General features: G+C 28.3%; 1 protein-coding gene across 1 annotated transcript; it reads left to right on the top strand.

The window, feature by feature from the left end:
- Positions 1–244: 244 nt before the first annotated feature.
- On the top strand, positions 245–15031 carry LOC145844924 (leucine--tRNA ligase, cytoplasmic-like). Its single transcript, XM_082952343.1, is given in 20 exon segments — positions 245–283; positions 7087–7208; positions 7733–8007; positions 8250–8524; positions 8928–9088; positions 9308–9749; positions 10101–10250; positions 10476–10633; positions 10871–11155; positions 11728–11873; positions 12085–12215; positions 12546–12609; positions 12857–12900; positions 12903–12995; positions 13206–13493; positions 13754–13903; positions 13974–14053; positions 14214–14316; positions 14535–14669; positions 14856–15031. Coding segments are annotated over 20 exon segments (3279 nt in total). The 3' UTR covers positions 14994–15031.
- Positions 15032–15700: the final 669 nt, after the last annotated feature.

Here is a 15700-nt window from a genome sequence, read left to right as displayed (position 1 = left end):
GACAGCCACCCTACAAACGCACTAAAAAATTTTCTTTTTTGATTTTAAAATGTGTTAAAAGAAGGTTAAGCCATTAACTTTATAATATTATAATTACAGTGTTAATGAAAAAAAAGATTAAAGTACTAATAAAACAAGTTCATTATTATCAGATATAAACATTTATTATAATTTGTAGTATTTCACTTGCTGAATGTACAATGTTAATAACAGCATTTATATAAATCTTTTGAATAAAACCAAAATGGATCTATTTGCTTTGGAAATCGGTGAATTTTCAACGGTTAGTTAAAGTTATGATAATAATGAATATTTTTTATAAACTTTGAAAATTAGTTTAATTATTTAAAATTGCTTTAAAAATACACTTATGTCTTTTTTAAATTAAATTAAATGATTTAAGTGTTTATAACTTTTTTTACTTTTAGTTGTCAATTTAAACAATAAAAAGTTTTAAATTTATTTATTGAAACAATTTGTTTATTGTTATATTTTCAAAAGTTCCACATAATCAAACTGGGATCATCCTAAATAAATGTTGAAGATGCATAATTTGATCTTGTATATAAATTTTTCCATCAATCTAATTACAAATTGAATAAAGATATTATAACATTCTTGATGAATTTATACATCTTTTTTATACCCTTTGCATAGGGTTTTTTTTTAATTTTTTTATTTTTTAGTTTTTTTAATTTTGTTCCGACAGAATTTTCTAAACATTCCAAGGAACATTTCCTGGAAGTTTGAGGTAGTTATCTCAAAAAACGTAGGAGAAGATAGATTTTTAATGAAATAGTCTTTCTTTGCTGTTTTAGTTGCGCCCCCCATAAAGAACCTATTGTTGCCTCTGACTTGACCTGCTATATCTCAAAAAAAAAAATTGAACTTTCAAAATCTGTAAAAAGCAACTTTTAGCTTATTTAAAAGTCAATAATATAAGACTAAATTGTGTAAAAGATGATTAACTCACTTTTAATCTCTCATTTTTTGTTGCACTTACTCTTTCTTAATAATAAAGTATAAACGTAAGCGCTCATAGCTAAAGTCAATGGACTTGGTGTAAAGAAATATCTTTTGCAGGGTTTCCACTGGAAAATACATAGAAATATAACTCAAAAAAACACTAGATAAAATTATAAAATTTGTAAATACTTTTAGATAGCAGTTATTAACCTCAACCTATTTTGAATGTTTTTACTGATTTTTTTATTTAAGACATAAAACATTGAATAACAATTACTACAATTTTTTTTTATAAATTGATTGTGGAAATTAATTTAAGATAAAAACTTATATATATATTTTTTAAATGTGTTTCATCAAAAAATGACATGCAAAGTATTATATGTTAAATAGTATATATCAGTTAAATTTGCAAATTGCCTCTGATATATATTGTACAGTAAGTAGGAATATTGTAATAAATCTAATAACTATCAGTTCCATTTTAAGATATTAATTTAGAAAGTTATTTAAATTTGTAAAAAAATATGTTAGCCTCAAGTCAAGTATTTGAAAGTTTAAAAAATAAAAAAATTGAAAAATTTATTCAGTATTTATTTATATATATTTTTAATATCTAAAGCCTTTCAGTATACTAATTTTATAAGAATTTTGTATAATAAATGTCTGTTAAACTTGTTTTGAAAATATATAATTTTTATCAAATTATTTTATTTTATTTAACTTCAATTTTTTCTTTTAGTCATATAAGCTGGTAAAATGAGCTTAAAGTAGCTTCTTATAAACCATAAGTAATTTGATTCGAAGTTTAAAGCATTGCATCAGGAAGATTGTATCATTGATAGAGTATATAAAATAAAGCTGTTAATCTTTAGTCAGTATGTAATTTAAACTAATAACATGTGCAACTCAAACTATTAACAAAAATAGCATTTTTTAATTATATAAGTGTTTTTAATGATTTTTAGCTTTGACAAAATTTACTTTGCACTAAATTTTCATATATAAATGATAACACTACTTGAAGTAATTTGGATTTTACATGATTTACTAAATTTATATAACAATGTAATGTAGTGTATTTAATGGTAGGAATATTACAATACATTTGAACTAGTATAAAATCAGTTTGTTTAATTTGAGAGATATGTTTTTTAGAACTTAATTTTATTGCATAAAAATTATTCCCTGATTTAAATGTTTTGTTTTCATCTATTGAAATGAAGTACTTTTTAATTATTTAGTAATGTATAATTTATTTAAATACCTCTATTTTTTTGAATTAACTTCAGAAAAAAAGTTATCAAACATTTGACATCAAATTTTTTATTATGCTTTATGATAGTTAAATGGGTTAAATATGTTTTAAAAGATATTAGTGTTTTGTATAATAATGATTTTAATATTAGCTATTAGGTTAAAAATAGTTTTTATATAAAAATAGAGCGTTTAAAATATATTTAATTTAATCTGAAGTTTTACAGTACATTAGTTTTAAACAAAGAATTATAATAGTTTTTTTTATAGTTCATATGTTTTTAATGATGGTGGATAATAGTTCGAATAAGTATAATTTAAAGTTACATATTAGAATTTTCTTTCAGATATAAGTTATATCAAACTAATTAGTAACCATAAATATCAAAATAAAAAAAATTATTCATAAATATTGCATTATTACTTTGTTATATAAAGTAAACCTGCTTAAGATCAGTCAGTACGTAGCAGGTATTATGCATACACCATCTAAGACAGTGCTTCTGAAATGGGGTTCCGCGAGGTCGCTCAGGGGTTCCGCGAAGCCTTTCGAAATTTGAAAGAAAAAAAAAACATAAATCATAAAACTTCAAAAAAAAGGAAAACATATATAATTATAGCATTCATTGATCTGTTTAGTGTGTATCTAGCGGTAAAATTTTAATAGGTATTCATAATTAATAGGTGTTCTGGTTGCGCATATTTTTGAATTTCTATTTTTAGTGATCTTGCGGTAAAGTTCATTGTTTATTATCGATGGCATAAAACATCTCAACATTGTTGATGATGGCCGAAATAAATATTGGCTAAAACTGATCAAACGAGCGCAGACTACAATCTCACAACAAGCTGACAATGTCTGAGACGTTGAGCTGTGAATGATATAGCTGTGTCATTTTTTCAACTTTACCCACAAACGATCGCTTCAGTACTTAGTACTTAAGCCCGCTTGTTTAAGATCACAATAGCGGTTTCTCGCGACTATTCCTGCCTGATGAGTCCTAATAAGGACGAAACCGGTCGTAGGATTGTCTCGGATGCTGTTGTTGTTGATCTTGCGGTAAAGTTCATTGTTTATTTTTAGTGAAGTCATGAAAATACTGCTATTATCACTAAAGCAAACAATGTAGGAGTAATCAAAACAAATTCTAAATGTTTACACAATAAAACTAAATAAAATTTTTTATCAGAACTTTATTTTTGGTATATTATATTGATTCAAACGGTGTAAAAATGTTTAAAAAGATGTCTATTAGCTTGATTTAAAATTTAATATGTATAAAAGCTTATTTTTTACTTAAAAAATTCTACTTTAATTTCACTGAAATTCTTTTGTTTTTTGCAAAAAATATTATATTAAACTTTTTATGTAAAACTAAATTAGGGGTTTTGCGGAAAAGTTGAACGTTAAAAAAGGGTTCTGCCACTAGAAAAAGGTTGAGAAGCACTGATCTAAGAGACAATTATACAGTACCAAAATTAATAGATTTCTATAACTCTAAATATGAAATTTAAGAACCTTAAGCTTCAAGTCAAATAATAAATTTATAACTTGTTTTTTATAAATAATAACATTACTTTTGTGTAGCTTATAAAGAGCATGAGCTTATAAACTTGCAAATGTTGCCCAAGTAGTTAGTATAACATTGGTAAGAATATAATATACTTCACAAGTATTATTTTAATTTTAGGAACTATGTTTAATAAAGTTATATGTTTTTATTTGAACTTTTTTTAAAACTTTATTTGATTAGGTTTTTAGTTTTTCTAAAATGTTTATAATAATTTAGTTAAACTATGAAAATAATAAGTTATTTAATTTGTTAATAATCAAATTAACATTTACATTACATGACTAATTACTATGCTAGTACTATATATATTAAATATATTTTGTCACTTATTAGTTTTTCTCACTTATGATCATTGTGAAAGCATGAAACAGTTTGTAACTGGATATAAACTTACATTTAGTAACTGTTTAAATTTAATGTAAATTTTTGAGTTAAACTTCATGTTCATCCAAGCGTTTAAGAGAAAGCTCTCATGTTTCATGTGTTTTACTGATGCAAATTTTCATTCCCATGTTACAGCAACATATAAACTCTCATCAGTTGGAGCTGGGGGCATTCTAGCCACAGCCCGCTGCATTGACCATGTTATTCCAGAACAGACATTTATATTGTTTGATTGTTTTGTGTAAAGTTTTTACTTTAGAATGTTTTCTTCTCTTTAAGTATTTTTATAGTTTTAGTTTCAAGCTGCTTATTCTCATTTTAATATGAAGTTTCTCATAGTAAAATGCTTATAGATTTGAATTATCTTTAAAGGTTTTACTAACATTTAAAGTAGTTTATAAACCTTTAAATTTTTATATTTTTCATGGTTCTTTATATTTGTTATTGTTTGCAATGGTTCTTTAATTCAATATGCTCATTTAATGTCATGTCTAGTTTTATATAGACAGGGTTGCCACAAGGTCAGGAAACCAGGAAAAGTCAGGAAAAACTAAAAAAAATTACAAAAGTCAGGAAAAGTCTAGAAAAAATGGGGGTTTTTGAAAAATGTCAGGAAATTTGACAAAATTTAATAAAAAGAGTGGTTCTGTCAGTTTAAATTTACAAAATTCCTTATTTTCAAAAGCCTTCAACTAGTAAAAATTTAATTACAAATCCTTTAAAGTTCTCTTTCAGATATAAGTTATATCAAACTAATTAGTAACCATAAATATCGAGATAAAAGAATTTAATCATAAAGATTGCATTATTAGTTTGTTATACAAAGTAAACCTGCTTAAGATCAGTCAGTATGTAGCAGGTATTATGCATACACCATCATAGAGATAGTTATGCAGTTTAAAGAACCAAATCTAGTAGATTTTTATAACTCTAAATATGAAATTTAAGAACCTTAAGATTCAAATTAAATAATAAATTTATAAATTGTTTTTTTATAAATAATAATATTACTTTTGGTAGCTTATAAAGAGCATGAGCTTATAAACTTGCAAATGTTGCCCAAGTAGTTAGTATAACATTGGTAAGAATATAATATACTTCACAAGTATCATTTTAATTTTAGGAATTATGTTTAATAAAGTTATATGTTTTTATTTGAAGTTTTTTAGGCTTTATTTGATTACATTTTTATATTTTAAAAAAAGTTTATAATAATTTAGTTAAACTAGAAAATAATAATTTAATTTGTTAATAATCACATTAACATTTACATTTCATGACTTATTACTATGCTAGTACTATATATATCAAATATTTTTCAATTATTAGTTTTTCTCACTTATGATCATTGTGAAAGCATGAAACAGTTTGTAACTGGATATAAACTTACATTTAGTAACTGTTTAAATTTAATGTAAATTTTTGAGTTAAACTTCATGTTCATCCAAGCGTTTAAGAGAAAGCTCTCATGTTTCATGTGTTTTACTGATGCAAGTTTGCATTCCCATATTACAGCCACATATAAACTCTCATCAGTTGGAGCTGGGGGCATTCTAGCCACAGCCCGCTGCATTGACCATGTTATTCCAGAACAGACATTTATATTGTTTGATTGTTTTGTGTAAAGTTTTTACTTTAGAATGTTTTCTTCTCTTTAAGTATTTTTATAGTTTTAGTTTCAAGCTGTTAATTGTCATTTAGTATAAAGGTTCTCAAAGTAAAGTGCTTATAGATTTAAATTGTATTTAAAGTGTTTGTATTTAATAACATTCAAAGTAGTTTATAAACCTTAAAGTTTTAATGTTTTTCATGGTTCTTTATATTTGTTAATATTTGCAATGGTTCTTTAATTCAATATTTCTATATGTTCATTTAATTTCATGCATAGTTTTGTATAGAGTACCTCTAAGTGTTATTTGTTATCAGCATTTAGTATAAATTAAGCATAAATTTAATTATAGTTGTTAGTGTGGTTGTACACTAAATTATAACCTTACAAGTTGTAAATTAATAAGTTCTATAAAACTTTTGTTTCTTTTATTGCATGATTTTTTTTAAATGATAAAGTATTGTAATTTTTAGTTATTTACTAGTTCTTGTTGTTCTTTAAAGTTATCATGTGTAACTATTGTACTTAAGTCTTTTGCTTTGTAGTATCTTACGTTACTTAATAATTTTAAATTATGATCTTTTGTGATGATAAGGTTCTGCTTACTAAGTTGCCTATTTACTTTTCTTTAAAACTAGTATAATATCTAGAACTAAAATGAAACAAATTATCAAACCAAGTATGGTACAAATTAGAATAAGCATTATGAAGTAAAAACAAGCCCTGTATTCTTAAATAGTTGTCTCGGGAAAAATGAAATTTTTTGTGTAGGAGATATTCTTTGTGCAGGGTTTTCTCAAAATTAAGCTAGAAACATTTTTCAAATTTTAGAATTTTTCTTAGTATCATGGTACACATATTTTTTTTATAAAACACTAGTTGTTAACAGTAAGTTATTCACATATTTTTGTATATTTTTATTTCTTTTATTATAGTAGAACTTAATTTTTTGTTGAAATGAAAATGTTTTGATTTGTGGTTAGTAAACACACTAAATATTTTTTTACAGACTACTATAATAAAAGAATCTCATATTAAGAAGAAAAACAAAAATGGTTAGTGAATTAATAATATATAATACAGCATTTTGATCAAAGATTATAAAATTACAATTTAAAATAGATTACTTTAAATATTTTATTTATATTTTTAATAAGAATTTTTTTCTTAAAAGTTTAATTACTATATTGAAATATAATATTTTTCAACTTTGGCTGTTTACAACGTGTTATATATATCATTTAAACAAGAAAATATTTTTTAATTCATTAAATATTTTAATTTTTTGAATTCAAGGACTCAAGAAAAGGAACTCAGAAACTGGAAAAGCTTAAGGAAATCGAAGCAGCTGTACAAAATAGATGGGAAAGTTCAAAAGTTTTTGAAGCAAATGCTCCTGAAGCAGAAGAAAATTGGGAGTTAGTTAATTTTTGCAATGGTTTTATTAAACTAATGACCTTAGTATTTTAAACTCATTAATTTGGACATAACTGGTGAATATTTTGATTTAAGTTTAATACTCAAAACAACAATGTACTATAAATCTTATTAATTTAGTTTTTAGAGTGTATTTAAAACCAATACTTACATATTTTATGTGAAAAGTATCAGATAAAACTATGGTTTCATATAATGTATTTCCTTTTATTCACATGTTTTTGATATTTTATTAAGCATTTTTATAAATTTAATATATAGATGTAGACCAATTTAAACGAGATTGTTTTATTTTTATAAAACATATTTCTTACTGTTCTGCTACTTGACTTTAATTTGCCAATATGTCCAATTATCATTTAATTACTAAATTCGTAAAAAAACTTGAAAATTTGATTTTAATTGAATTAAGCTGTACTAATTTACATACTCATTGTTTCCACTGTAAAGAATTAACAAGTCATCTAGCCTTAAGCGTTCTAATTAACAACCACCTACTTTTCAGGGGTGGAAAGTTCATGACAACTTTTCCGTACCCGTACATGAACGGACGCCTGCATCTGGGCCACACATTCACCCTCTCAAAAAGCGAGTTTGCGGTTGGCTTCCAGCGCATGATGGGTAAAAAGTGTCTCTACCCGTTTGCTTTCCACTGCACTGGTATGCCCATCAAGGCTTGTGCCGATAAGCTGAAAAGAGAAATGGAAGATTTCGGTTATCCGCCAAAATTTCCAGAAGAATCCGAGCCAGTGGTTGAAAAGAAGAAAGATGTTGAAGCTGGTATGTAAATTAATTATTAATAAAAACTATAAATATTGAACTTTTAATTAAAACAACCAGTTTTTGTTTCATAACAATATGTAAAAGTTTTATGGAAAATAAACGAAAAAAAGCATTCTATTATAAAATTTTTACAGACTGAAACTTCTTTAAAACAAAGGCTTGGTCTTTACCTTTTCTATTTAATGTCTTCAAATGTTTTAGCTAAAAGTTCGTTTTCTTATATAAAAACAACCAAATAGAAATGGAAAAGAAAGGAAAAAGCAAGAAAGCCAAAGCCACTTCTAAAAAGGCTGGTGCCTGTTACCAATGGCAGATTATGAAGCTGATTGGACTTAAAGATGAAGAAATCAAAAAGTTCTCGGACGCATCACACTGGCTTGAGCATTTTCCACCCCTGGCAAAACAGGATCTGACCAAGATGGGACTGAAGGTGGACTGGAGGAGGAGTTTTATTACCACCGACAAAAACCCATTTTACGATTCATTTGTAAGGTGGCAGTTCAAAACACTCAAGGTAGATTTATACATTCTGTGTTTGATGTTTTTGAAACTAAAAGAGTTGATTTTGATAACTAATTTCAAACTAGAACAATGCAAGTTCTAAAAAAAAAACAAAAAAGTATTCCTCAAGTGCTTAAGGTTTTACTAAAGTGCTATTCAAAACTTCTGATAATAAGACTTAGTCATTCTAAAGAATTCAAAGTATAGTATAGATATAGTTTTTATAGATAGTGATATTTAGTGATAGGATATTAGTTTTTTTACTTTTAATAAACTAAGTTTTTTTTTAAGAATAAGTTATTAAAAAAGAACAATTAACATTCACTCTTGTTTATAACTGTAAAAAATTTTTTTTTAGCTTTGAGCTTAGAAATTATGTTGTCAACTTTCAAATAAATTTCAATGTTGTCAAACAGGAGCGCGGCAAAGTGAAGTTTGGTGAGCGTCACACAATTTTCTCTCCCAAGGACAATCAGCCGTGTATGGACCACGACAGATCGTCAGGGGAGGGCGCTGCACCACAGGAGTACACTGCAATCAAAATGAAGCTGCTTGCTCCATTCCCCGAGAAACTCAAGTAAGTTTGATTGAATTAATCAAAAAGATAATTTCAGTTATCTGAATTTTTTTATTATCAATTCATTACTTTAAAATTGCATCTTTTTTAAACTCTTCTTTACTACAAAATCCTAATGTAGCTTATTTTGTTGTTTTTATAACTTATGGTAAACAAAGTAAGGCTTGTTTATATTTTAATTTAAGTTTAATACAAAGTTATGACTTAATTTTTTAACAGGAAATTTGAAGGAAACACTGATGTGTTCTTAGTCGCCGCCACTCTCCGTCCTGAAACAATGTACGGACAGACCAACTGCTGGATTCACCCCGAAATCAATTACGTTGCTTACAAGCTGAAAAGCGGGGAGGTTTGCGTGAGCACCAAGAGAGCTGCCAGGAACATGTCTTTCCAGAAACTGACCTGTGAAAACGGAAAGTTTCACGTGGAAGCCGAACTTCAAGGAACTGACATCATCGGTGTCAAGCTGTCCGCCCCTCTCACCCAGCAGGAGGTGATCTACACACTGCCGATGATGACAATCAAGGAAGACAAGGGAACCGGAGTCGTCACTTCGGTGCCTTCAGACTCGCCTGATGATTACGCGGCATTTGTCGATTTGAAAAACAAGAAGGCGTTCAGAGAAAAGTACGGAATCACCGATGAAATGCTGAAAGAACCGGTATGAGTTTTATATATTCATCTATTTTTTTAACTGGTATCTATATTGTTTATTTCCTTAATTTGGCTCTTTTAATTATGCCGTGCATGCTACTATACACTCAACTATATATGAATAGTTAAATTTATTTCTTAAAAAAACACTAATATAAAGTAATGATCTAAGAACCAAATAGTTTTTGCAATTTTTCTAGATTCTTTTATTTAATACAAACTTAATATGGCTAAAACTACAATCTGCCTTTTTATTCTTCTTTAAACATAATAGTTAAAAATATATTGTTTTTGCTACCTTCTACTTTAATGAATATTGTAACTTATAACAAAGTTAAAATATGTTTAACATGTACAGGTTGCCATAATTGAAACGAGTGAGTTTGGACACATGGCTGCCGTGAAGGTTTACAACGACATGAAAATAAAAAGTCAAAACGACACTGAAAAGCTAAGAGAAGCGAAGGAAAAAGTTTACAAGGCTGGATTCTATGAAGGAAAAATGCTGGTTTGAATAACGTTTAATTAAATAATTGTCAAAAGTTTTAATAGATACGAAATATTTTCACTTACCACACTATTAGACATCTTAAACTTTATACTTATTTTATTATATAGGTATCTGACTAACAGTTATTAATAACTATAAATGTACGAATGTACTAATAATTTTTTACTTGTGCATAAGTAATGTGTGCATTGAAATCATAGAAAACTTTAATCTTTTCCGCAGCTACCAGCAGAATACAAGGGCCAGAAAGTGGAAGCTGTCAAGAAAGTTTTGCAGCAGAAATTGGTGGACGATAAGATGGCGTTCAAGTATCAGGAGCCTGACAAGAAGGTGGTTTCGAGATCGGGTGATGTGTGCGTCGTCGCTCTTTGTGATCAATGGTTTGTTTGAATACAAGTGAACTAGATAGCATTAAAATATTATTAAAAATTTGTTGAAACTCGAAATTGTTTTAAAGTGTTTTTTTTTCTAAATACTGGCACTGGTATAATTTTTAAAAACTTTTTATATGAGTATCTTCTAAAATAATTCATATCAACCAAGTTTAATTTAAAATCAATATTTTCTGTTTCTTTTTGTCCCTGGCATTGATGCAATTTTACTCAACGTGAATTCAGGTACCTGGACTACGGCAACGAAGAGTGGAAGGCGACGACAAAGAAAGCGCTGGAAAGCATCGAAACATTCAGCGTTGAAACGAGGAACCAGTTCAACGCCACGCTCGACTGGCTGAAGGAGCACGCTTGCAGCAGGACGTACGGACTGGGCAGCAGGCTGCCGTGGGACGACAAGTGGCTGATTGAGAGCTTGTCGGATTCGACCATCTACATGGCTTACTACACCGTGGCTCACCTGCTTCAGCAAGGCGCCTTCGACGGTTCCAAGTCTCCGAACAATATCAAGTTTGTTTTTTAAAGAGTTTCTTGAAGTTTTTGAAAGCTCGGAAATAATCCTTAGTATATTTTGTTCTAATTTTGTCGTTATTAAGATGTTGACAATGGTAATGTTTTACATAATTTATAAAATTTTATTCGGAGTCACAGAAAAAGTGATAACATGTTTAGATTTTCAATATTTAGCTTAAAAAACAAATGAAACTACTGAATAATGCTTCAACCAGATATTTTTTAAAATAGTTTTTTCTGTTTATAAGAAATTTTAACCTAGAAATTATCATTTAGTTACGTTGTAAGTATGATCAGACATGTTAAAAAGCTCTGCTTTGTTTACTCGAGCGTGAAATTACTAACTTAAAACAAACCAAAGTTTATACGCTTCATTGCTGAATTACCATAGTAACTATTAGCATTTTACCAACTCTGAGTATGATAACTGAGTATGATAATGTTTGACTTCATTTTCTGGTTTTAGTTTTGAAGTTATAGAGTAGATGATAACACACTTTGTTTATTTTTTGAATAAAAAGACAAATGGAATTACTGAATAATTCTTTGATCAAATAATTTTTAAACAGTGCTGCAGATATGACGTGTGAGGTTTGGGATTACATTTTCTTTGACGGTGCTAAATCTCCTTTCAACTCGAAAATTAGCATCGATCTTCTGAATAAAATGAAGAGAGAATTCAAGTTTTGGTACCCATTGGATCTCCGTGTTTCAGGTAATAAATTAAGTTCAATAGTGTTCAAAAATAAGTTTGAAACTTAGGTTCTTAAAAATAAAGCTGAATTAAAGTTTAGTATTTTAATAAAAATTTAAATTTTTTGTTTTAAATCTTTGATACTTGCGCAAAAACTGATTTAGATCGGTTTTTGAAAAACATTTGTTAATTTGAATATGATCAAATCTTCAATAATTTATACTGTAAATAGGCAAGGATCTGGTGCCAAACCACTTGACCTACTTTATTTACAACCACGTGGCAATGTGGCCCAATGAGCAGACTCAAGCCTGGCCCAAGGGAATAAGAGCTAATGGACACATGCTTCTCAACTCTGAAAAAGTTTGACTTTTATAATATTTTACATAGTTTAATTCTTGACATAGTTTAATACTACTGGTGAACAACAAATATTTGCATTTTCAAATCGGAAAATAGTAAACTCAAAATGCCAAAAGTTTTTTGTTGTTATTTTAAACTATTATTGAGGTTCAAGTTTAGTATATCAGTTGTTGCTATTTGCACTTTTATGATTTTCAGGAACCATTAAAGTATAAATTGTGTTTCAAGTGTATAAAAAGTTTTTTTTGCATACATTTTTACACGTTTATTGGCTGTCAAGTAGCACTGATGAGTAAAACTTATTTTTGTTTAATGTACACTTTTTTCTAGATGTCCAAGTCCACAGGAAACTTTATGACTTTGACCGACGCCATTGAAAAATACTCTGCTGACGGTAGTTTTAATATATTGTTTTAACAAAAAGTTTACGAAAAATGTTCATTTATTGTGATTTAAAAAAATGTACAACTTAAAAATTCAGCTTGTTTAAACAAGTTTAATAATAGTTTTAATTATTTAGAACTTTTTGATTGCATTTCATGACTTAAAAAAAACAAACAACCGTTTTAAAATGTACCAATAAAACTATAATCAAGTTCACAAAAATAACAAAATTGCCTAAAAATTAAAAATTATCATAGGTATGAGGTTTGCACTTGCCGATGCGGGTGACGGCATTGAAGACAAGACGCTAATTTCGTAGAAAAAGTTGCAGACAGCGGAGTTTTGAAACTTTACACTTGGATTGAGTGGTGCCAGAAAGTGCTGGCTGAAAACGAGGTTTGATTAAAAACTGAGCATGTTTAAATTCTAATAGCCATTTTCTGTATTAATCAAAAAAAAAAGTTCTATTTATTTATAAAATTAAGCTCAATCCGTTTCAAAAACAACGAGTTGCAAATGGCTAAAATATCTATTAATACTTATTATTTTTAAACATGCAGCTTTATTCTTTAAAAAAAATTTAACTTTTAAACTAATTCAACAAAGGTTGACCTGGTAGAAAATACCGAGCCGACATACCACGACCGAGTTTTCATGAGCAAGATAAGCAAGGCGGTGGCGCAAACGAAGAAGCATTACGACAACATGAACTTCAAGGAAGCGCTGAAGACCGGCTGGTTCGAAATGCAGATAGCGAGGGACAGGTACCGCGAAATGAGCCAGCAGCAAATGGACAGGAGCGTCATCAGCAACTTCATTAAAGTTCAAACTCTCCTGTTGACGCCAATCTGCCCTCATGTTTGCGAGCATGTATGGAGCAACTTGCTTAAACAGGTTTGTGCTGATCAGGAAAAAAAAGTAGTGCGACTTGAAAATACTAACTAAACGTATAATTTTACCTAACAGCTTTAAAGCATCAAGGTGTAATAATAGTTACTTATGTCATGCAGAACAAAAATAAAATACTTTAATAAAGGTGGCAATATTGTTAGACTGTATCATCTAAAATATTAAATAAACTATTTAAGTTTCGCAAAATATAAAAAACTATTACGCAAGAGATTAAAAAAATTTAATATAATAATAAATTACAGGACGGATTTGTGATCAACGCAAGTTTTCCGTCAGTGGAGAAAGTCAACGAAGTTTTGATCAGATCTTCTGATTTCGTCTTCAACGTTGGAAGCTCCATCAGAACTAAAATTGCCAGCGAAAAGGCACTTGCAGAAAAAAAGAAGAGAGAAGTTAGTTTTATTATTATATAAAACAAAGCTTTTATAAGATCAAGTTTGTTTAATGTTTAATTTTTTACAGTACAATAAGCCGGACAAAGCTGTTGTTTATGTCGCCAAAACTTATCCTAGTTGGCAGCAAAAAACCATCGAATCCGTCAAGTGAATATTTTATTCATTAATTTAAAGTTACTAAATATATCCTAAATATATCCTGTATTCAGTTAAGCTGATATATGTTAAAATTAAAACACCATTTCAATAAAACTTAATTGATAGTTTTATTGTTAAGTCAGCCAGATTAAGTTTACCTATATTTTAGGGAAGCTTTTGAAAAGAACGGCAAGCAAGTGGAGAAGGTCGACAAAAAACAACTTAACCAGCAGCTGAAAGCGTGCGAAGAAACCAAAACAGAAATGAATAAGGTAATAAGTACTAAATACAAAATTTGTTAAACTTAATTCAAATTTTGTTCGAGTTTTTTCTATGTTTTACGTAATTTAAATGAAATATTTTAAACATAATTGATAAGTTCGAGTATAACTTTTAACTGATGTTTTTTACATATTTATACAGTTTATTAACATTTTTGTTTGTATTATAAACGTTGACTATTAACAAACAAAAAATACTGAATGTTCAGGTGATGCCGTTTGTGAACGACCTGTTGAAGCAAGTAGTGGAAGTTGGTTGCGACGAAGCTTTCCAGTTGGAATCTCCTTTCGATGAGGCTGAAACAATGAAAGCTTGCTACGAATACCTCGTCTCTTCTTCAGAGGTACTTATATCTCATATTAGTATATTTAAGAAATACCATCTTTGTTGCCTTTTAACAATTTAGCGTCAAAATTTTTACCGGAGATAAAATTACTTTATAAAACACTATTAAATTAATTAAAAAAACACAACGTTCATGTATTTGCTTTTTATTGATTAAACCCTAAAATCTTCTCGTTATCTCCAGTTGGAATTGGTTGAGTTCGAAACTGCCAATCCGGAAGACCAGGCTCAAAGCAAGGCGCGACCCGGAAAACCGGTGATCAAATTGGTGCAGACTCCATCAGCAGTACTGGAAGTAAGCAAGTTGAGCTTGAACGAGTAATATGCACTTATTTGCTTGCATGTCGTTTATTTATTTGAGCACTTATATTGAGCAATTATTTGCATTTATTACGTGCATTAGCCTGCCTCTCATTTTGTTCGTGCATTTTTTTGTTAGGAATAAATTTTATTAGGAGTCAATTGAATTCTTATGCTCTTCTTGGTTTTTGTGCTAGTTTGCTTTGAAGTTTTTCATTTGTTTTTTTTTTTTTTGGTTTTGAAAAAATAATGTTGATGAAAATTTTAGTATGTCATTTAGAATTCAAGTATAAAAGTTAGTTCATTAGTTATTTGTATTTACTGAATTGCTTTTAATTGCTCCGTGATCAACTAGTTAACAAAAATTAAGTATAAACATAAGCATACATTTAGATATATCTATAGATTAACTTAAAAGCAATATTGGCAATGAAGTCAATAAAAAAAAGTTCTAATATTATATAACAGTAAAAGACCTGAGTAACAATTTTGACACGTGGAAGTTTTCCAAGTGCTGATGCGATTTTTGGGTTACTTTTTTAAGCCATTGAAACAAATGTTTAAAACGTAGTGCTTAAGTTTTATTAAAGCCTGAATATAATTGTGTAGACATATCATTTATTTGCAAAAGAAAAAGTTTTATATTTTTGATATTATAACCTTTATATAGCAATTATTTTAAATTTAAACCATTTTCCTTATTAAAACTAACTAAAGAATGGCAAAAAT

The sequence above is a fragment of the Thalia democratica genome, chromosome 9, assembly GCF_965202585.1.
Source record: "Thalia democratica chromosome 9, ktThaDemo2.hap1.1, whole genome shotgun sequence".
NCBI classification, from domain to species: Eukaryota; Metazoa; Chordata; class Thaliacea; order Salpida; family Salpidae; genus Thalia; species Thalia democratica.
This window is presented reverse-complemented; position numbering and strand designations above follow the sequence as displayed.